This window comes from Pleuronectes platessa, chromosome 11, assembly GCF_947347685.1.
Source record: "Pleuronectes platessa chromosome 11, fPlePla1.1, whole genome shotgun sequence".
NCBI lineage: Eukaryota > Metazoa > Chordata > Actinopteri > Pleuronectiformes > Pleuronectidae > Pleuronectes > Pleuronectes platessa.
Window position 1 is genome coordinate 10,448,375 of NC_070636.1, and position 22,610 is coordinate 10,470,984.

Below are 22,610 nucleotides of genomic sequence, written 5' to 3' on the forward strand. Positions count from 1 at the left end.
GGCCGCTTTCAAAATAAAGGTATTTACACGTCAAATAACTGGCTCAAGTGGACAAAACAGAAACATTGCTTTATTCTGAAAGGTTGTCTGTACTCAGGTGGCTCTGCGGGATGTTGTTAGCAGCGTGTTACTGATGGACTCACAAGTTGGACAAATGGTCGGTGGTATTCCGGACTGCAGGTGTAACAGGTACAATCACACTCACCGGGTAACTGTTCTCTGCGTTTAGCATTAAATAAAACTTGGAGTCAGAGAAGCTAAGAACAACGTTAGCTTAATTTGCTACACTGGTAGCACTTGCAAGACTAATAGTATACGTATGGTTAAAGTTGAAGTCAAGGTTTGAAGTGACAATGTCCGGTCTTTGCGTTTAAATGTGAATTAAGTATAAAACAAACTGTATTAAGCAAAACAATGATAGCTGCAGCTGTTTGTTTGGTTTGTATGAAGCTAATAAATTGACCTAGCTGGCTTATCTGCACTCTTTCCTTACGCATGTAGCGTTACAGCATTTATTGCGTAGCTCAAAATCTGCTCTCTCACAACAATGATGTTGTCCTTATTGTTATTACTTTTATCACAATCAGCACATAGTGGGGTTTCCTCCTTATATTTCAATCATCGGAAGTTTGACACTTCCCCTCATAAGTGACAATAAATCCCCAAAGAAAACCTTACGCACACATTAGTGGTTAAACCTCCAGATCAGATTATGTGTATGTCAACAAATTTACAAGTGAATAGTCTGTCTGTTGCTTGTAGGTGCATGAGTCCAAGCCACCACTAGATGTCACCTTCGGGTATCTAATGGAATAAGTTCCTATCACCTGTTGTCTCTGTGTGTTTGACAGGGTCACGAGAAGATGTCTTCATTAGTGGCCTACGAGGACTCGGGGTCGGAGGATGAATCCTCAGCTTCTGTTCAAACTGGATCTTGTGAACAAAGCCAGGACGTTGTGTTGTATAGTAACTCAAAGGTGACACCCAGCGCTCAGGGGTTTCACCCAGCCCCCGACTGGACATTGTTGGAACATCATGGAAATATCTCAGAAAGAAGCAGCTCCTCATTACACCCCCATCCACACCCCCATTTTGATCAGAGGATGACATATTGCAGCAGCAGGGCAGCACAATATAAGCATTTTGGAGATACTGCAGCTCCTCTGAGTTTAACCGGAACTCAGGAGAAGATCTCTCTGCTCCAGTCTCCTCCTCACATGCCACAAAGCTTTGGTGATGGTTTGAACCAGGCAAAAAGACACCACAGTGTCCCGTCTGGTATCAGACCGTACGTCCCCAAGAGACAGAGACTCGCCACTTCAGCAGACACTCATGACCCAAAGTTATCAGCAGAACAAGTCCCAGGGAATCGGGCCGGGGAAAGCCAAGTTCTCTTAGATGTGTCTGCAAGAGTGAAGCCATATCTCACTCAGAAGCCCGACGCGGCGGGGATCCCGAGGAGGCTTCTGATGAGACTGGGAGGCCACCAGGGCCCAGTCAACACTGTGCAGTGGTGTCCTGTGCCTCATCTCAGTCATCTGCTGCTGTCTGCCTCCATGGACAGGACTTTCAAGGTAATGAAAGCTCCAGCAAGGGTATCACTCTCTTTCATAAAAGTTGTGCATCGATACTTAAGATTGCAGAGACTGATGCAAGCCCAGAAAGAGTGTTTTCTAAAGTGCTGTTATGTCTGCACACTCAATTCTAATTTCATTCGAACCGGCTTATCCAATTCAAGTTTAAGTTATCGCTGTGATGTCTTTTTTCTGTTAGATAAAATCCTTGCTCATGCTGCCTGCTGCATAATAGGTGGCCGGGTGGTCTGGAACACGAAAATCCATCTATCAGTACAGTTCCAGGCAGGTGCCAACTGCATCGAGGGAGGTCTAAGGGGATAATCACTTTACCTGACAATCATTGTAATTGACATGCTGTTACAAGCAGGAGGATAATATCTGCCTGGCTGCCTCCATTTATAAGTGCAACATAAACCACTTTTTTAAAGAATCATATCTATCACTGTCAGTTGAATGTATGTCAAGACCCGTGGGACTTCCTGTTTCCCTCTCTCTCATTCATTCGGATTCCCTCTCCCCCACTTTTCTCCTCCTCGTCTTTTTTTGTATTTCACACGAGGAAGCAATCCATCATTTCCCTACTGCAAAGGTCAAGCAGTGCAGGTGTCTGCCTGTGACTACATTTTTCTACCCCAGTAGGAAATCTCCCAACCCTCCCGTATCCTGAAAGGAATCTGAATAATTAAATATTTAAATATTCACCAGATCATTTGCATAATATACAAGTGCAGCAGCAGCATGGCAGCCACCTCTTCCCCACCTGGAAAGGCTTGTTTGGAGCAGATGGCGGAGACTGGTAGAGAGGGGAGGGAGAGAAAAGACTTGGTTGTTTGTGTGCAGGGATTTGTCTTCTACTCTGTCTCAAGCTGCGGAGCCTGTGCTCTGTGAAACCAGGGCATAGGGGTGCATGTGACATGCTCTTACTTATCTGTGCACATGTCTCATGAGGTGTTTGCTCATTTTAAGTTATGGAGTTTTCAATAAGGTAATTTTATTTCAGAATTTTATTTCAGACTTTGAAGTTCAAGTTGTGAAAGCCTGTTCAAAACACACATTTAGCACAGAAAATACAGTACAAGAAAGTGCAGGTTGCCATAGCAACAATGTTGTAGTTTTCCACTGTGTTAACCATAGACCGTATTTAAAGATGGAAAACACGTCTCCACTTCTTCCCTCAATCCAGAAAAAAAGCCCAAATATCCTGGAAACAGCTGAAATTTTTGCTGGAGCTGCGGATAGCGAGGTCCTGCCGATGCATGCGCTCGACCAATCAAGACTTGTCACCCAGTTTTAATAACTAATTAGAGCCAAATTGACCAGAAAATGAACACTTACATATATTTGTGTGATAAGAACTTCCTAAAATGACAGAAACAATCTTTCAGAAAATTCTATTTCACATGTGTTTTTAATTTTTGATTTGGTCAATGTCCCATCCACTAACATGGATGAGGCAGAACTTATGAACGATACTGCAGTCAGCCACATGGGGGCAATTGAGATGATGGTTTATCTTTGTTGGTGCATTCATGTCATCCATCTTTATATACAGTCCATGGTTGAAACCAGTAAACTATTAATCTAACCATTGACTATACTATAACAGTATACAATACTTAGAAAAAATGTAGAGCTGCAACTAACAATTATCAGTATTATGTATTATTAGAATATGAATTAATTATCTGATTGGCCTATTATAAGGCAGTGAATAATATCCATAACATTTTCTCACAATCAAAAGTTTCTCGACTAATGATTATTTACATAAATATATTTTTATGATAATCTACACATTATATTCTTAATCACATCACAGCCCATGAGGACATGTCCAAACAGCTTGTTTGTCCTGATGGGCCACATCTCAGAGATATAGTGTTCTAAAAACACAATGGAAGAGTGGGGGTTAGTGACTGTTTTTCCTTTTGGCTAGAACAATGACATAAATGATTCATTGAGTATGGTGTATTGATGCATTTTCTTTTCAAGTAGTTTTTGAAGTTCTAGTCGTATTGCTTCTATTGTACAACATATTGTCCACAAGTTCAAAATATTGAGTTTACAAATCCTCACAAATGAAGAGGTAGAATAAATGAAACGTTTTTGTATTTTACCTGAATATGTTGGACAACTAATAGATATTTAAAATGGTTACAGATGAGCTAACTGTCTTAGATGGAAAATAAATCCAAATGTACATTTACAAGCAATTCAACAACAATTGAATGTGTTAGTTTTGGAGGCAGCCCTAGTATGAGTCCGTTGATGCACTGCTGTGTCCTGGTACAGGGAAATTCTGGTCACTTGTGCAAACGTCACATTGTTTTCTTGCATCACGTCATCTTGTCATACATTTTTCCTTTACTATCACTTCATAGTGATTTTAATTATGTCTTTCAGCTCTCTGACACAAGCATTCCTGTTTCTTCTGTCGTGCTCGGCTGCAGAAGAAGAGCGGGGGGAGGGGGGGGGGGCATACACACAATGAAATCCTAACCCACTCGCCCAAGCGCTTCTTCGCAGACATCCTTCAGGCTTCAGAGTCCTCTTCTTCCGTCCTGTCAGTCAGTCCCTCAGAGGCATAGGCACACCATCATTATTCCAGCCTGTGTGCAGCCTCATGTCGCCATGGCTACGGCAGGTGTAAGGCAGCGGGTTTAGGTTGATAACACGAATACCAATTTAGTTTTAATTACCGACAGTCATTTAGGAGACAGATTACCCCAATGAGTCGGCGTCGAGGATCCGCTCAGCGTGTCTGTTAAGTGGCCGGTGAAATGAAGGGGGGGTGCAAATAAACAAGCGCTCGTTCACACCCATACACAGGTCTCACGTTGTACGGAATTAATGCAATTGTGTGTGCATTGAGTGGTGTTGTTCATGGTGTGTGTCTTTAATGTCGTCATTCCCAGCAGACTGGAGACTGTGCAGGCAAAGCAACAAAGTCTGTGTGAAGTTTAATGTTAGTTTGTTTGTGAGGCTACATCTGAGCCTTAGTTGCTGTTGAACAGATTTCTATGTTACCTTGAGGTGGCAGCGTTTCCCCAAGATCATACAATGGAGATTCCAATGTTCCATGATGAATGGAAATAGTTTTAATAGATGAATCTCCCTGATATTTATCTTTTTAGAAATCTTAAGTTTTTACTCTCGGTCTCTGTTACTTCTCTTTTCAGCCCGGGGGCATCTCTATAGCATTCTGTTTGTTAAACCGCTGCCTGCTGGATTGATATGTCACTGTCCCCTCCGTCTATCTCTCTTCCCTGTCGGTCTCCAGTGGGAGCCTCAGCACTTCTCTGTGTATTTCATATGCTGCATGGAGGAGTCGTCTTTAATAATGAAACACAGAAAAAGGCAGAGAGGGATCTGCTGCAAAAATCTTCAAAGTTCCTCTGTGGCCGTTGAAGCAAAAAAGAAACGTCTTCATTAGTGTGACATCTCACATCTCACCACAGTGGGTACCGGACCAGACCACCCACTGAATTTCAGGGAGAGTCTTTTGTGCTTTAACATGTCTTGACAGAAAATCATTTATCTATATCAGATCAAAGTCAAATCAAAACAAGTCACAATATTGACCAGCTTGTTTGCCAAATTATTGTTTTTTTTTCCAACATTTTGGGGAAAAAACCTGCCACATCAAAGATTTAAATCTGAATCAAGCAGAATCACCCTCAGTACAGCACATATCCCTGCCGAGGCCCTATAAATGGGCTTTGGAGCTAATTACATTCATCAGTTACCTAAGTTTGCTTGATTTGTTTTCCTCAAGATCCAAGAATGAATCCCATCTCATTATTGAAAACATATTATGAATCTTCCCCCTGATTTAGATCTTCCTTGGGTCTTCCTTGGGTAATGCCCCACACCTCCTAAAACTGTCATGGAAATCAGTCCAGCAGATTTCCTTAAATAAATATGGTTCTAACGATAGAACAATATGGCTGATTAACACTTATATGATGTAAATAAATCAAATGTGATAAATCACATATCACATTTTCCACCAGCATGACGGTGCAGTTATGGATGTCACAACGACAGAAGGCAGCTGGTTGCTTTTCTCCTCTGCTCTTTATGTTAAATCGTTAAAGCCAAAACACTCATTCAAATGAAATTAGTTAAATACTTAATTACAAGCGTTTCTTTTGCATTCAAATCCTTTTAAATATGTCTGATATGTATAATAACATAACATTTTATTATAACCTTAAAATACATCATACAGAATAATCCAGAGGCTTCAGAATCTACATTATAGATCTTGGATAATGCTTAGAGTTTGAAAAACTGGCTGTGAGGCACAAGTTCCCAATTTCCGTCAGCAACAGCTATATTTTTTTTTTAGAGGAAGAGAGTCGGTCAAAAGCAACGGCCATGAACCAGAAAACCTTGGTAATCGCAGTTATTATCAATTATTTCGTTTTTATCCAGCAGCACTTTTGCTCAGTATTTTCATTTTCCTTCATTGCAGTGGACTTCAGGAGAGGAAGGCTCATATTGAAACTTCCTCAGCTTTCAAAACCAGATGACCTCTATTCACTGGTTCTTGTTCTCACAGGAACGATCTTTTCAGAGCTGGAGGACACCTTGTATGCATCATTTGTGACGACATAGAAAGTATTTATTTATTTATTCCTTTTGTCTCTGTTCCCGAGCGGAGAGCAGTTGCCGCCAAGTCTGACCTCCTCGAAACCTCCACTGCCTTGAAACCTCGACCAGAGCACAACAGTCCTCTCCTCTTGTTTATGAGAAGAATGGCGCAGCATGTCAGTGCTTTCTCTGCTCTTTTCCACTGCTTTCATGTCAGACTGCACATTGTTCCATCAGGTGTCAGGTTGTCATCGTCGATTCAGAAATCTTAAAGCACATTTTCGCTCCCATGAGCTTTGCAAAAGGTATCTTACAAAGGCTAAGAACAAATTACTTTAATAATCCTTTGAATTATCTGATTGCTGATTTAGCAGCGGCAGCTCCTTTCAGTTGAAGCACACGCTGTGACTCGAGCCAGTGGAAGCAGAACAACAAAATCTTTCTTCCAGAACTACTCCAGCTTGTGCACCGTCAGTACAAAAATGACTTTGTTGCCGCTGTCGATGTTGGTTTATGACTCTGGCTCGATGCGTCTGTGCCTGGCAGGTGTGGGATGGAGCGGAGAGCGGACGGTGCCTCAGGGTTTACACCTGCCATTCGGGAGCCGTGCGCGACGCCTGCTGGACCCCCTGCGGGCGACACCTCCTCACTGGGTCATTCGACAACACGACTGTGATCACAGACGTGGAGACGGGTGAGCGGCATCACTCTTCTTTCTGCAGGTCTCGAGAACACGACGTAGCGAGGCACTAGGTTTACTTTTGGGAGTGTGAGTCACTGTGACTTAGTCTTAAACTGAACTGGACATCGGACCCAACGATGCATGTGTCCACAGTCCACAGCTTCTCACCTGTGCGTATAGGTACAGGAAACCAGAACAGCTGCGATGGGCCTTTATTCTTCAAATAATGAAAGTTCAAGTTTTACATATATTTAATTTAAACTCAGTTTGAACAAACAGTCTCCGAGCAGATTGCCTTTGTCGTGGGAAAGCAGAGCTCCTTGGCACAACTTTACTTCTTGCAAGTTTTAAGTTAGTTTAGTAATTTATGTGTGGAGTGTCTTTAAATTGCCTTGGGTCACAAAACTTGTTTAAACCTATTGTATAAATTGCAAAGCTCTCTCTCTCTGTAGCCATGACCCATTTCAGGCACCACCACTTTCTAAATCCACATTTCTTAAGTGAATACATCACAAAGACTCAGCTAAGAAATGATGCTTTTCTCTAAATTCAAAATTTCTGAGATTGAAGCTATAGTAATGTTGTCATAATGCATGTAAACGGTTTAAGCGTATACATGAAGATGTTAATTTTATTTTATTTTCAAATACATATATAATATTGGCATTTAGAATTGTTATTTGCTCCATTCATGGTAAGATAAGAGGAGCTATATTTTCCACGATGGGGAAGTTCACATGTTCAAGTACAAAATGGAAATGAAATAAAATATAAAAAAGACAGAGATATGTAGATAATGTACACTTTTTAGTACAGACAGAATATTATGGGAAGAGAAAGTACAATATCAAAGTATTTTGTGCATATGTATAAGTAAATATACAGATTGACATAAGTATACAGGTATAGTATACGATAAGATATGAATATAAAGATGGTAGTATATATGTAAATTGGTATTTACACCTTGCAATTGTATTTTAATTTCTTCATTTCATTGTGTGCTGGAATGACCTGAAAACAATCCAGTGACACTATAGGGAGTTCTCTGTCTCATGTAGGGAGGAGCCTCTAAATGAGGTTGGATGGAAGCAACATGTCTGCCTCAGTGGAGAGGGACCCTAAATGGGACACATCTCTCTCTCTTTCTCTGTCTTCTTCGGTCTCCCACACTTTTCTTTCTGAAAACATTAATTTCGTGACATTTTTGTCAACACACAATCCCTTCGGAGTTAAATCCACACGCTCATTATGTTTGCACGTGCTACTGTGTGACCGTAACAAGCTTTTTCAAGGTGACATATAGAAGAGATCAATACTTTGCTTTGTTTTTTTCTGTGGTAAAGCAGACAATAGTCAAGGATGCGATCATTTCATACGGACAATCTAAAATTGTATTCCTGAAATTCGAAATATTTGTAAGAATGAATTGCAAAATTTAAGATTCACCGAGAATAATTTGCAGCCTCGTACTTTTGCAGCATGTAACGGTGACAGTGGATTCACACACATAGTAAAACCACCACAGAGAAGCTCGACAAAATGAGCCCGACAGCACAGAACAGACCTTGTTTTGAAGCCCTGTGGCATCTACATCTCCAGGGTCAACACGATGCTGTGATGACTTGCTGCCGTTTGCACTTCCCCTCTCAGCACGTCTGTCAATACTGCCAATAAAGCCTACGGATAATAGCTTGGCCAGCCCATTAAACACACAGGCAGCTCCAGGAAGGAGATCAATAATGGATACATCACCACGGGAGCAGCCGCTATGACCTTATACCGCAACGTCACCTACTACCACCATAAACAAACAAAGTGTTTATTTTGGGCTTACACTTCAGTAGCTGCAAGTGCTTTGCTCAGCCTAGTAGGACGTCCAACTAGGTTCAGATGTACAGCTTTGAAGTAAAGTCACATGTCTAGAAAGCCCTTACAAGTAAGTAACGCAACAGTCTTTTTATTATAATAACATTTTAATATTCAGACTCATATTCTCTCTCTTGTTATGTAGTGTTGTGACACTTTAAAACCCAATCATACTGGATCAGTTCAAAGAACGCAGGGGCCAGGGTAGATGCATAATCAGTCCCATCATAATTTGAAAACAGACTAACTGTGCTCATCATCATAACATGGTGAAGCTACAAATCCCTTCTTACTAGAGCTATTATATCCATCACAAAAACGACCAGGCCACTCTAAGGTGTTTGCGTAATCATGGATATTTGAACATAATGGAATATATATATAATGAAGCGCCTGACATTAATGCAGCACATTTGTTGTCACTCTCTCTACCAAGCTTGATGGGACACTGATCCGGCTGAGTGTTGGCCATGTCGGAGTGCAATCAGAGTTAATGGGATCTTTACACTCTTCGCAGTAATGCAGAGTCTCTCAGGTCTAACAAGGAACGCAGCTTGGCTCCTGTTCTGTTCCCGAGAGGCAGCAGGCTCTTTAATGATCAGCAGGAGTCTTGGTAGGAAACCTGACGCCTTATTTCACCACAGAATACCCAACTAAATGCTGCGTCACTCAGTGTGTTGAGACATGATCGGAATTATTTGAGACCGAATGCCTTCAGAATAGTGTGTGCATCTCTGCAGTTGTCCCCTTGTCCACTTTAGTTTGTAGAATCTTATTTCCACTGCCCGAGGGCCACAGGTAAACTGTCGAAGCTGAAAAGCAATTGTCGAGGGAGAGGACGATATAGAGAGGGAGTGCAGGTTAAAAGGAATAATGCAGAGAGAGAGAGAGAGAGAGAAGGGAAGAGGAGAGCAAGGATGCAGGAGGAAGAAATCAAAAGAGGCAGAATAAATCCAGAGAATAGGAGACGCGGAGAGTAGGAGGTGGGGAGTGGAATAAATGAATTTCATCTGTAGGGCATTAGTGTGAAGTGGCAGCTGTTGTCCGATGCTTTCCCTGCTGTCCTTGGAAAAGCTGATTGGTGGAGGTTGGCGTAGGAAAATATGCCCATACACCCCCCACAGGCTCCCGCAGTTTGGCGTGTCAGATCATGCATGTGTATGCAGGACCCGAGTCATCTATCCAGATCCCTCCGGGCACTGGCAGAAAGAAAACTGTCCTTGCTCTTCCAAAAAAAAAAAAAAAAAAAGCCTTCCACCTCACTTTGCCCCTGCTGAATCATATTTGATGAATGTTGCAAAAGGCTTTAACAATAGTTCGGTTTTCAGATAGAGCTTGCAGTGTATTGCTTTGAAAGATGAGCCACGAGCTGCACATGGCAGCTGTACAAGGGCAAGACAACAAATCACGGTCTGGTGTGAGTCGGGGGTCATTTCACAGAGAAAGGTTTGTTTAAAACACATGTCGGAGCCAGCTGTGCAATGCATGAGTTGCTCCTTGCTTTTCCCAATAAAATTCCTATCATGTTAGAGTTTGCACTGTATTTTTTATTATGGACACCTCCGGCCTCTCGTGCAATAACTGGGTCAGGGTCTTGCTGCACTTACATCAGATGCAACACCATAAAAAAGTATTTGATACTTCATACTTTTTATGTTTTTTTATAGTAGCTACCGCCGTGCCCGTTCTAAACTTGTCTGTTTGGAATGGACTGTTTGCTTTGCCTGTGCTTATTCCTCAAGTCTTCATCAAAACACATTCCAAATGTGGTGTCGATACGATGAACAGTTCTCAAGATATGTTCAACATATGGACTGACAGCGATTAGATTGATAGATTGCTCAAATATAGTAATTTTAACTTGCACATACTAACGTAAGATATTAGTCTGATATAATTATCTTAAGAGGGACATAAGTTTAGTCATTTCCTGTACGATATCTTATCAAGTTAACAGGAAAATGTCGATCTTGGGATGTTGTTGTCTCCTAAACTTGCCACCTGTATTTACAAGAATGATTCAACGGTTAAAGTTTTTTCATCCATTTTTTTTGCACATCCAATAAAGTTTAAACAATACTTTTCATAAACACTGCAACAATAGAGTGTGCACAATGAATGCATTTTCAATCCCTTTTTTCATTTAGCCTTATCCCCACCTTCTGGCTGTAAACACACAGGAGAATTAAGCACAGCTCACCAGGAGACGATGCAGCAGCAGCTCACACACAGAAGCTTTTACTCCAAATGCCACCGGCAAAGCAGCTCTGCATTGTGACCTAGTTCGAAGGCTTCGTTTTGCAATGGTTACCTGCTCGGTTGAAACAGCTCTTACCCTGTTGTGTGACAAAAAATAGAAGCAGGCCCTTGTTTACAAATGATGATAGGTTCATTTACAAGTTACATTACTGCCAATCATCGACAACAGAGAAAACTTGTGATCTAAGAAGCAGCCAACATAACTTAGAGGGGGTTCTCAGAGGTTTATGTATGCAATGTTTTTTTTTAGCTTTATACAGTTTCTTTAATGTAACTTTACCTTTCAACTGCCCTGCCCCCCCACTGCCTCCAGGAGTTTTCATGTATTCAGCACAGTCTGTCAGTAGTCATGCCTGTCACCCACAACTCTGGGGAAAAAGAGCGACGATTCCTCTTGATTACACTTTTAGACTTGGTTTGCTTGTTTTAAAATTGAAGGACACAAATTAAGCTCATGATATTTGAAAACTATTCAAGCTCAAATAATCTAGGAAAATATGCTTCCTTCTTTTGGGGTGATTAAGATGCTTTGAACTCACTTTTGGTGAGAAACCACCTCGTCCCTCTTTACATGGGGTCTATGGTCGTGATCATTAGCCATAATAAGACTCAATGTTGCCACGAGTCATGAAGTTTCCTTGGTTTAAAAAACCTCCTGTAACCTTCTCTAACAAAAACACATAATTAGAAATATTTCTTACCCTCTTGTTCACCAGGCACATACTTATTGTGGAAAACAATTAACAAATTACTTACAAACATGCCTTATTAAACCAATTTCCAAAAATGTTTGGATGTGGCTTTTCCAAAAATACCAAGTTGTATGCTCCTAACCGTTCCTCTTGTTCAGTGACAGCACAGTGCTTTGGTGGATCTGGTAATGAGGCCGAATATCATTTCATCTGCTTCCCTCTGCTCTGAGACGCTCAGCCCTGCTGTCCCAATCACCCTTAATGTCCTCGTCTCTGTCCTCCTCCGCTGTGTGATCACAGCTCTTTCACCACTACAAAGTCAACTAGAGCGAGGGAGGGACCGATCACTGCAGTCTTCCCTTATCACCCCTCTCAAGCAAACCAATTAATCTCACTTAATTAAAACATGACAAGGCCCCAGTTATTATGAGGGGGGGGCGATGGACTGTTGGCTTCTCGTCATCTTGCCAAACAGGAGTTTAAAAACTTGATGACAGATCTTCCCCGCCATCACTAGGGGTAAGCCAATTAAGCAGGAGCCTGATGAAATTACACATTATAACTTTGGATGCTGCTCCGCCATTAAGCGAAATAATGTCCATTTCGACCGTATCTTATTAACAGTGATTCGTTTTGTCCTCCTAACCAGACTTTGATGGTAAATCCTGGAACCAGTGTGTAATAAAGTGCATTTTAGTAGCGGCCTCGGACTGTTTTGGAGGTTTTTTCGTCGAAGAATTAATGAGGAGTCGCTGAGCCCTGAGGGTTGCTGCTTTGCATAGCCATCGACAGAGCTGCCGGCTCAGCGTCTGGTTCCTCGTGTAGCCGTCTTTCCGGCTTCCCACAAAACAACATTTTTTGGTCGCACCCTGTCAGGCCTAATTATATTGAATCCCCTTACTCTTTTTGTTTTGTTTTTAAGCGTGGCATCCTTTAATTGATTTAGATAAAGCCGCCTGTAGCCAAAACAGTGGTTTCTTCTTTTCGACGTCACCGTGTCAGTTTACATTATCATTTTGTACCTGAGTGGAGTTTAAGTCAAGTTGCTTTTCAGATGATGCTGTCACCCAAAGCTCCTCGCAGGAAAGAAAGAGCGAGGATTCTTGTCGCTTACACTTTTTGGTTTTAATAATAATCAACCTCATGATAGTTCAAACCTTTTCAAGCTCAGATAATCAAGGAGAAGATGGATACACGTAGGTTGATTTGACTTTGTTTTATTGAACTTTTCTCAGGCATGGTACATGGCAAATTAAAGATGTTTCTTTATACAGGAACAACACAGCAAAACAATAAAACCAGGGTCCTAGTGGGGATCATTATTTACCTTTTATGTAATTCCAAAACCTGTTCCAAGGAGTCACCCCCTCCTCCCTGTCATCACTCAATCTACTAAGCATACATTCATAGGATGCAGTTTCAGTCATTGCACATACCCATTCTTTCACCTGTGGAATTTCTGGTGCCTTCCAATGTCTTAAGATAACTCGGCAAGCTGTTGTTGTACCCACCGAAATTACAGAAAAATTACATTTGCTTATGTTAGGTAATTGAGACTTGTCCCCCAGTAAACAGAGCTCTGGACTTAGGGGAATCTCTGTTGATTTGACTTTGTTTGAGAGGTAAGTGTGTGTGTGCAAACCACAGAACCATAAAGGTGCAAACATAAATCCGAACTGATGTCGATTTATTGTGGCAGAATTGTGGCAATTTTCAACTACTTAAGACACAGAAATGTAATTGAGGCTTGATATTTGAGTGTTTTTCTTTTGAAGTGTTGCATCCTTCGATTGATTTAAATAAAGCAGCCTGTTGCTCAAACAGTGGTTTCTCTCATTGACGTCACCGCGTCAGTTTAGATTATTTTTTGTCCTGGTGTTAGAGTGTTGGAGTGGTGTTAAAGTCAAGTAGCCTTTCAGACACTGATGTCTATGAAGTGCTGCTGTCTGGAAAACACAGACAGGCTCTGGCACATATCATGCAACCTGCACACTAAGTACCAACAGCCATGCAGTCCTCTTGGTCAGTCCTATTACCTCCCATCATTACAGAGCGTTGTACAGTTCAGCCGCTGCACTGACCTCGGACATGGAATGATGGAGAATAAAAGCGGTGTTTTATTACAAGAAACTCTCCAGGGGCTTGTGTGAAAGTCTCTTCTTGTGACGGGAACACGTTTGATCCGACAGAGCCGATCCTTCCTCTGACCTGACATGATCACAGAAAGCTTCTCCTCTTTCATTTCCACGTCATACTTTCATGTCTTTCATGCATCGCTCTGAGTTGAGAACACAATCTTCAGCGGCACATTTTCTGTATCTTTTTTTTTTATTGGCTTGTTTTTGAATCGCTCTCTTTATCAGCAAAGGCAGCAGCACAATTTAATTACACACACTGTTTACTGCTCAGGAATGTAATGGGTGCTCTCACAGGCAGGAGTGTATCCTCACACCGAGCTCATTAACTACACAAAGAGAAGATTCAGGACAATCTGCGCCACTGAGGGAATGTAGTTGAAACATATTTTGTGTAGAGTTCAGTCTGGAGACCTGAGAAACACATTAAATCAAACTTTTCATGATGCAAACTGTTTTCTAGTTTTTTTCTAATTTGTTAATTTAAGATATGATGGAAGAAGTCTTACTTCATGTGGAGTGTAATGGTTTGTGCAGACAGATGTGTAAACCAGTAGCAGTAAGGGGATTGCCTGGCGTCTCAGAGGACCAGAAACCAGCCAGGGATCAGAGTTGAGCTAAAAATATGTGCCTTAAAGCTTGGTAGGCAACACACTCAGGTGAAATCACTGCTAAGGCAGCATGCCATGTACAAGGTATCCCAGGTTTTTTAAATATATAACGCCAAAGCTGGTTGGATAAACATTAAATCCAAAATGTCTGCCTACAGGAGCCTCAAAATCTCGTAGTGGAGACAGAAAACTGTTCAGATCTTTACATTTTATACAGTATATGAATAATTTACCTTGGATCTTTACATCTCCTGCAAAGGATGTGGTCTTGAGTTATAAATATCAACGGTAGACTGATCTGGATTGTTCCTTTGGATTTGACATTGATGTACAAACAATGGAAACGTGCATCACAGAGGCCACAGTTAGAAACAGGTTAACCCGCCATGGCTAATGCTGTATTCTTGCCATGTTAAAGAAACAAACGGAGAGAAAAGTCCTGGATCTTCCCGTTTATGTGGATCTGCTCTAAAATATGTTTAATGGATTTGACCCCTCCACAAGATTTCATAGGAATTGATTCATTAGTTTTTGATTAATCCTGCAGAAAGACAATCAAACACACAAATGGAAACAACCTCCTCGGTGGAAGTCATGAGAGATTTGTGGTAATTGGCACTATATATTTAATATTTTCACCTTGTCATCATGGGTTATTTAGAGTTGATGGAAACAGACAGTTGAATCCATTTAAAAATTAAATCACACCAAACTGTGGAAAATTTATAGGATCTGACTTTTTTCTGAATCCTCTGTATTGTTTATGAGGGGTGAATGTAATGAGTGCACTATGATGTAAACTACTCTTATCCTAAGAATGTTCGCTGTTATAGCAAGATATATGAGATATACATATATCTTCTTCCAACCCTCCTTCAGTTCGTAGTACATCATCCAAAAGTTCAGTGCTGATGAAAGATGTATTGTTTCACAGAAGCATCGATCTTATTCTCCTGTCTTGTTTGTTCATGTGTGCAGGGCAGCAGAAAGTGAAATTTGACAACCAGTTCAAGGTGATGTGTGCAGTCCTGCATCCCAGCAGCCCAGACGTGTTCCTGTGCGGAGGTCACAGTTCAGTGGTCAACGCCTGGGACTCTCGCAGCAGCAAGGTCAAACTTATTAATCCTGCTTTCAGTTTATCAGTTTTATTGACTCTGGTTTGACCTTTTTTAATCTACTGGTTCACGGCTCCCTCCTGCACACACTCCCAGTTACACACCAGTATGAACAAGGTAGTCCACATTTGGCCCTGTGCAATGACCTGTGCTATATTCCACTTTGTGGATCAATCTGCCCCATATAGAGGAGGAACACTGCAGGTTATCGCACCAATTATTGAAAGCAAATTTCTAATTTCCTTCTGGACTTAAATTGTTCCTATAAAGCTGCAACATAATATACCTATATTAAGTCTAATGGACTGTTTGATATGGTAATCATATTCACTTCCTCAGAATCTGAACACTCGCGAGTAATTTTTTTACTCTGTGGCAAACTGTACAATCTCCCAGCAGGGTTTTTAGATTTAATACAGCAGGGAATGCCTCTGCCTGTATGTGTCAGTGTGAATTGCATTGAGTGTGCACAGACCAGTGCTCAGCAAATAGGTTGTTAATGTTGGAGCGTCTGGGCAACCTGTCAGTCTTAGCTGTAGCTTGTGTGTGTGTGTGTGTGTGTGTGTGTGTGTGTGTGTGTGTGTGTGTGTGTGTGTGTGTGTGTGTGTGTGTGTGTGTGTGTGTGTGTGTGTGTGTGTGTGTGTGTGTGTGTGTGTGTGTGTGTGTGTGTGTGTGTGTGTGTGTGTGTTTTTGCAGAATGATGAAATTACCCCCACTAAATAAACCAAGGGCCTTAAATTCAATCAAGCAGCACCAAATACACTCTTTTTTATTTCTCCATCAAGTTCCATGATTTATTCCCTGCAGGGTTTCCACGGGGTCTTAAAAAGTTTAAATCCAATCATCTGAATTTTAGGTATTTAATCTTGTATATGTTAAAATATTATTACTAGTAGGTCTTAATTATGTTAATTTATTTAATATATAAAAATATTAAGCTCACCCCCTCACAGACACGATAATAAACAGTCAGGGTACAACTGGAGGCATGATATTACTCTTCCATGTTAATGTTGAAAGTCTTTGTAAAGAGCAAAGATTTAAAAAGTTCAGGTTACACAGCAGAACAAGTCAGTTTGGGCTAAAGAGTCAAACGGTCTAATGAACCATGCAGCTTCTTGTTGCTCGCTGTGTAGCTCTGAAACTAGACCTAATCCGATCAAACACCCTGAGTTAATCTGTTCTGATAAGACGGAGAGAGCAATGACGGGTGTAAATAAACCATTCTCTCCATCACCACTGACTCCCACTCGACGTCCTCTCTCGTTTACCACGGTTGAACACAGCAGGTTTTAAGATTCGAGTCGCTTGGGGAAGTCCATGTAGGTCAACACTACATTGTTTGTCCTGCTGCTACTTTGGTTTTAAAGTCTTTTTAAGCTTTTTTTTTTTCATTCTAAACTTTCACTTCAAGATGGTCAAGAAATCAAGTCATATATATGAGTTAACTGCTGATTCACAGGTCTGCCAACAACTTAAAGTTTTTTATCTGTAATCAGCAAAAGCTTAAATGATATTTTTAACTTACTACCTGTACAGTAGCAACTCATCTAGTGGACCATTAGTTCTAGCTGTGTATCAGATACTTTATGACGCACTGTGATTAACTGTACTGCTGACTGATTGTTTTAAAGTGACATCAGTTCAAGCTATTGTGAATCTTTAAAAGCAAGAAGTACCAATAGTTGGTTCTCGTTAGGTCCAAATGTTTCTCTTCTTTCTGTTAACTGCTTTCCTGAGCTGACACTCATGAACATTGTGCATTAAAACAAAGAAGATCCTGTGTCATGAAATCATCATGGATGGCATCAGCACATATTCTGATTAAATTAAATTGGACTTACTATACTGAGAGTGGTACAATAGGTTTTTAACACTTCCTACTGCAGAGAATGCTGATTTCTCCTGTGTGTGCCCGTGTGTTTCCAGATGGTTAAAACATACAAAGCAGGGATCCAGCAGACATTGGACATCCTGTTTCTCAGAGGTGGTTTGGACTTCATTACAACTTCTGACTGTGTGAGCAGAGACTCTGCGGACCGGACCCTCATCGCCTGGGACTACCAGACAGCCGCCAAGCTCTCCAATCAGATCTACCATGTAAGAAAATTAGAAAATAAAAAACATTCAGCGCTGATTGGCACTAGACGTTAAAATGATCTGCTTAAAGACTTAAGAAGCTGTTTGAATTTCAACAAGCGATTTACATTTTCCTTATTAGGTGGTTACCTGAAAATGTGTGAACCAAGTTTGTACTGAGGCGTGACGAGCTGTCAGACTTTGACAGTTACTGCAGTGGTGAAGGACGCGACTGCCTCCTGTTTTGAATATATGTTTTTAATAACCTCTCTTGCTTTTTTTGTGTTGAGTAAATTCTCATTTCTAAATCAGTGTTACCACAGATGAACAAAGGTTTTATTGAAGTCTGAGTACAGCTGCAAATTCTTCAAACTAGTCTGGATCATAGACTCTACTTCCTCCTGTGGTAAAACATTTAAGCTAAAACATTCTGCACATTTTTGCTGCTGCCATCTTGTTTATATGGTAACAACAATGACAAGAACAACAAAAATTATAATAACGCTAATGATAATGATTATACATTTTATGTGTATGGCACTTTTTAAATTCCTCGAAGGCACTTAAGCACAGAAAGCACTGGAAAGCAAATTAGCACAAACATTACATACAAATCATGAATAAGTTATAGCTGTAGCTATGGTATCGCGGTCCCACCAATCAAGATGTCTCACCCTGGTTTTTATAGCATCAAATTAAAAACAAACATCAGAAAAGAAAAGAGAGTTCAAGCATATCAACTACTTAAAGTGACTTAACATTCTTCCTTACGTGGGGGATGTTGTGTATACGATCAGCCACCAGGGGGAAAACAAGATGCTCTGGCTTCACTTTTGAGGAGCTGTGATGTCGTTATTTTCAGAAGTAACAGAAACTTAATATAATACAATCTATTACAGTCTCCTCACTGAATTACATGATAGTGTTTATTCCACTGCTCCTCAGAACATAAGGCTTCTGCAGATAAATAGACTAGTTAACATGTGACTGACCCGATGGTTAGTATTAGCGAGAAAAGGTCAAACAGTGAATAAAATCACCCATTGGATGTTTCCCTTCCTCTCATTTGGCCACCAGGAGCGGTACACGTGCCCCAGCCTGGCTCTCCATCCGCTGGAGGACTCCTTTGTGGCCCAGACCAATGGGAACTACATGGCGGCGTTCTCCTCCCAGCAGCCGTACAGAATGAACAAGAGGCGACGATACGAAGGACACAAGGTCAGTAACGACTGTTGCCTCTGGGATGAGGATTCACGCAGGGGCCTGATCAATAAAGCACCATCGGATGTAAACACACAACTTTGGCACAGAACTGTAGAGGCAGAACAAACACACAGAATCACTCATCATCATCTGAACAGCTCATGTAGATCCACTGTCTGCAGTGTTTCCTCTTTAGTCCCTTCGCCCCAAAAGAAACACACTTACATCGAAGGGCAAACAGAGAATTTATCTGTAGATTATAAATTTCACTGACAAATTTCACATGTGGAGTCTGGATTGTTGATCAGGGATATGAACCAGAAATGAAGAGGAAACAATAAATAATATCTTTCACTGGTTTTACTGGTTTACTAGAAACATATAGAAAATGTACAAAATCTTCAATACGTATATTAAAGATACTTGTGTATATATACTACAAGGGATCAAATACCTCTAGCAGTATACATGTGTTTGTGTCACAGAGTGTATATAAAGAAAGACAACAAGTCTCCATTTCCTCCCACTATCCACAAATGAAGCCAAAGTATCCCGGCTGCGAAGCTGCCATCTTGTTCTGATTGCGTGGTTTGGATCCAGAGTCTGCGCTGTAGCAATCCAAGGATTTAGCCAATCAGCCGTCAATCATGATGTTTTACCCCGTTTTTAGATAACAAATTAAAATCAAACTTCTCAGAAAGATGATCGCTTGCGTGATATAAAAAAATCCTTAAAATGACAGAAACCGTCTTTAATAAAAATGTATCAAACGTCTACTTTTTAGTTTGGTCCAGGTGGGATTTATGACCAATACTGCAGCCAGCCACCAGGTAGCGAACAAAACTCTTTGGCTCCACCTTTAGTGAGCAGTCATGTCATCCATCTTTATGTACAATCAATGGCTTGTAACCAGGCAGAGTTTCACACAACCTTCAGCTGTGGCTGAAACACAACTATCTTTTCATGGAGACAAACATTTTATGTTTAAGGAATATTGAGATTTGTTCCTTTCTCTTTCATGTGCTCACATGATCACAAAAGAGTCTTTGTTCCATGTAACAACTTCTCTCCTCCACACTGCAGAGATCGGTTCTTTCTGCCAATACAGTGGAACTGATCAGGAACTCTATCTCCAACAAATAAAGTTGATATCTTCACAAAAGTAGTCGTCACATGATCAAATTTCCTCTTCAGACTGTTTTTACTTCGCTGCTGCTTCACTGAAGAGGAAGCGACACCATCCAGCTCCTCAGCTCCATTAAGCTGCTGCGTAGATCCACTTTGGATTCACTCACTAAGCACATGTGCTTTTTGCCAGGAACACCGCGCTCCCGGTACATTCACACCTAGAATCTGAACTTCACAGTCCTGACACAACCCACTGAAGTAGTTGGGGTTTAAGAACCTTGCTCAAGGGCACGCCAGAGGAGATAATTAGGGATGTGGAAGTCAATCTCTTTTTATTCTCGAGATTCACGCATCAGCTGACAATCATCTGCTCGCATTTTTAGCTGTAATACTGGATCAAGATTCACTGCTTTTACTGAGATTTCATTTCACTGCTGAAGGTTTATTAATTATAACCAATACTAAATAGTGTATATTTGTGTTTCCCAGGTGGAGGGGTACGCGGTGCAGTGTGGGTTTTCTCAGGATGGAACTATCCTCGCCTCGGGGAGCGCCACCGGCTGCGCTCACTTCTACGACTACCACACCGCTCGGGCGCTGCACACTCTGCGCGCCCACAGCCAGCCCTGTCTGTGCGTGGCGCAGCATCCCGTCCTGCCCGCGACTGCCGCCACCTGCGACTGGGCCGGGGAGATCAAGGTCTGGCACTGACGACGGTGAACGCACACGAGAATATGAAGCGCGGGGAAAACAAATTAAGACGGGTTTGCCAAGATGAAGATTGTATTAAACTCGTGTGCACATCCATCCTCAAGGCTTGATCCCCCCTTAATCCCCTGGTATAAGATGATAAGAACTTTATCCACTGCCTTTGGAAAACAGTTTTTCAACACCGTGTATTTTTAAAACCTCCCACACTCTCATTCCCATTGATATGAACTGATCCTATTGTGTTTACATGTTTTTTCTATATTTGGTCCAACTTGTATTGTTTTAAAATCCTGAAATCAGGAGGAGTCGCACTGGGAGAGATCAAATGAAGTTCCTTTACAGTTCAAAGAGTGAAGTGCTTCTATGAGTTTTATCTAAAGTGGTGGGCGGTGGCAAAGCTTTCCACTCCAAACACACTCCAAACACTCCAAACACAGCCAGGGGACATCATCATAATCGTTGTTATGTTATTCTAGTTTTTGTCAAAACAGAAAGAAAAACATGTCTTTGGGCATTTTTCTAATCACAAGTGTTTTTCACTGTGCATTCTGCGTACAAATCACTTTCCCTCTGTTTGTTCTCCCCGGCTCTGGGACCATATTTTCCTGTCGTTCTGACAGCTCAGAGAATCTCTGAGAACGACCACAGATCTTCAAACTTTTGCAATAAAAATAAGCTGATGTCTGTCAAAGCCCCGCCAGGTGCTTCCACAATCCTGCCAGTCGACAACAGAGCGGTGCTGTGCAGACAGAAGCTCAGGATTCACCATCAAGTGGAACAGGCTTTAAAATGCACATAGCTGTTTAGCGGAAGGCAACTTCTAATGGCTCGATACTTTTTTCCCTTTCCCAGCCCCTGCAGTTGTAAATAGTCAATAAGAGTTAAATTAACACTGTAAAGGACGACTTGGCAAATTTCACACTGTGAAAACTGATGCCTTTATGTAGATTTATTTGGTTTGTAAATGTAGAGGAAGATCCTTGTTTAATGTTTTCATCAGACATATCAGGAGAGAATTAAATGGAATAATGGATTCTGTGTCTCGGCCTGTGTCTCGTTCTGTGTCTCGTTCTACCACCAGATTCGTTGAAATCTGTTCAGTTGTTTTTGTTATTATGCTGACTAACAAATAAACGGACAGGGGTGAGAACATAAACTCTTGAAGTGGAGATAATAAACTTAAACGCCATCAGCAGCAGAAAGAGAGAGGAACTTTGGAGAACCTCCTCAGGTAAGACATGGAGGGTGGACTTTTTGTGTGGTGAGTATTCTGATTGTAATTTTTTTTGAATAACCATGGGTCATTCCATTAATTGATAAGAGGATAAGTGGCAGTTAAAGACAAAAACACTGTTATGTCTAAGAGAGTGTGGAAGAAGTCGACTGATGCCTTTGGCAGTGTAGGAGGAATCGTCTCTGTCAATGTATTAAATATATCTATCTCTATACTGTCCCTTTAAACTCAGTAGAAATGAGTTCTAAAAGGAACAGACTGAGCATCAGCTTCTAAGTGTCATCACGGCTCAGTGGGGAAGGCTGGGAGGAGAGAATCAAACTGAATATCGTATTGAGTTAAGAGACAAGAATACAAATAAGGGTTAGATTATGGATTCAATATCATGCCATATTCTGAGAGTAAAACAATGCTTTTAAAGGTCGAAGATTTGAATGATTGACATTACGTTTTGAAGCTTTACATGTTTGTTGGCAGAGCAGTCTGTCAATCCCCAAATGACCCAGTATGCAACCTTCGATAGGACGGTGCTACAGCAGACCGCAGACAATAGGTTAGAAGCAAATCAGTCCGGCTTCAGGAGTCCTTCTTTTTTTCAGACCAGCAGTATCAGAGTATCAGATCAGATAGATAGACAGCACTGCTAAAAATCACATGATTCACAAGCTCATAAATGTGTCGGACAATCTCTGAAAACTCAAGGTCCGGAACAACAGACT

General features: G+C 41.2%; 1 protein-coding gene across 1 annotated transcript; it reads left to right on the forward strand.

Moving 5' to 3' along the window:
- Positions 1-53: 53 nt before the first annotated feature.
- wdr25 (WD repeat domain 25) lies at positions 54-21,691 on the forward strand. The gene is made up of 7 exons (XM_053435200.1): positions 54-189; positions 852-1,574; positions 6,720-6,867; positions 15,400-15,530; positions 17,466-17,636; positions 18,693-18,833; positions 20,436-21,691. The coding sequence occupies exons 2-7, from the start codon at positions 864-866 to the stop codon at positions 20,655-20,657; spliced, it is 1,524 nt and encodes a 507-aa protein (XP_053291175.1). The 5' UTR covers positions 54-189; positions 852-863; the 3' UTR covers positions 20,658-21,691.
- The last annotated feature ends 919 nt before the right edge of the window (positions 21,692-22,610 follow it).

Coding starts and splice junctions, on each gene's coding strand:
- wdr25 (XM_053435200.1), top strand. CDS start 864: ATGTCTTCATTAGTGGCCTACGAGGACTCGGGGTCGGAGGATGAATCC. Junction 15,531..17,465: donor GGGACTCTCGCAGCAGCAAG/GTCAAACTTATT, acceptor GTGTGTTTCCAG/ATGGTTAAAACATACAAAGC. Junction 17,637..18,692: donor TCTCCAATCAGATCTACCAT/GTAAGAAAATTA, acceptor TTTGGCCACCAG/GAGCGGTACACGTGCCCCAG.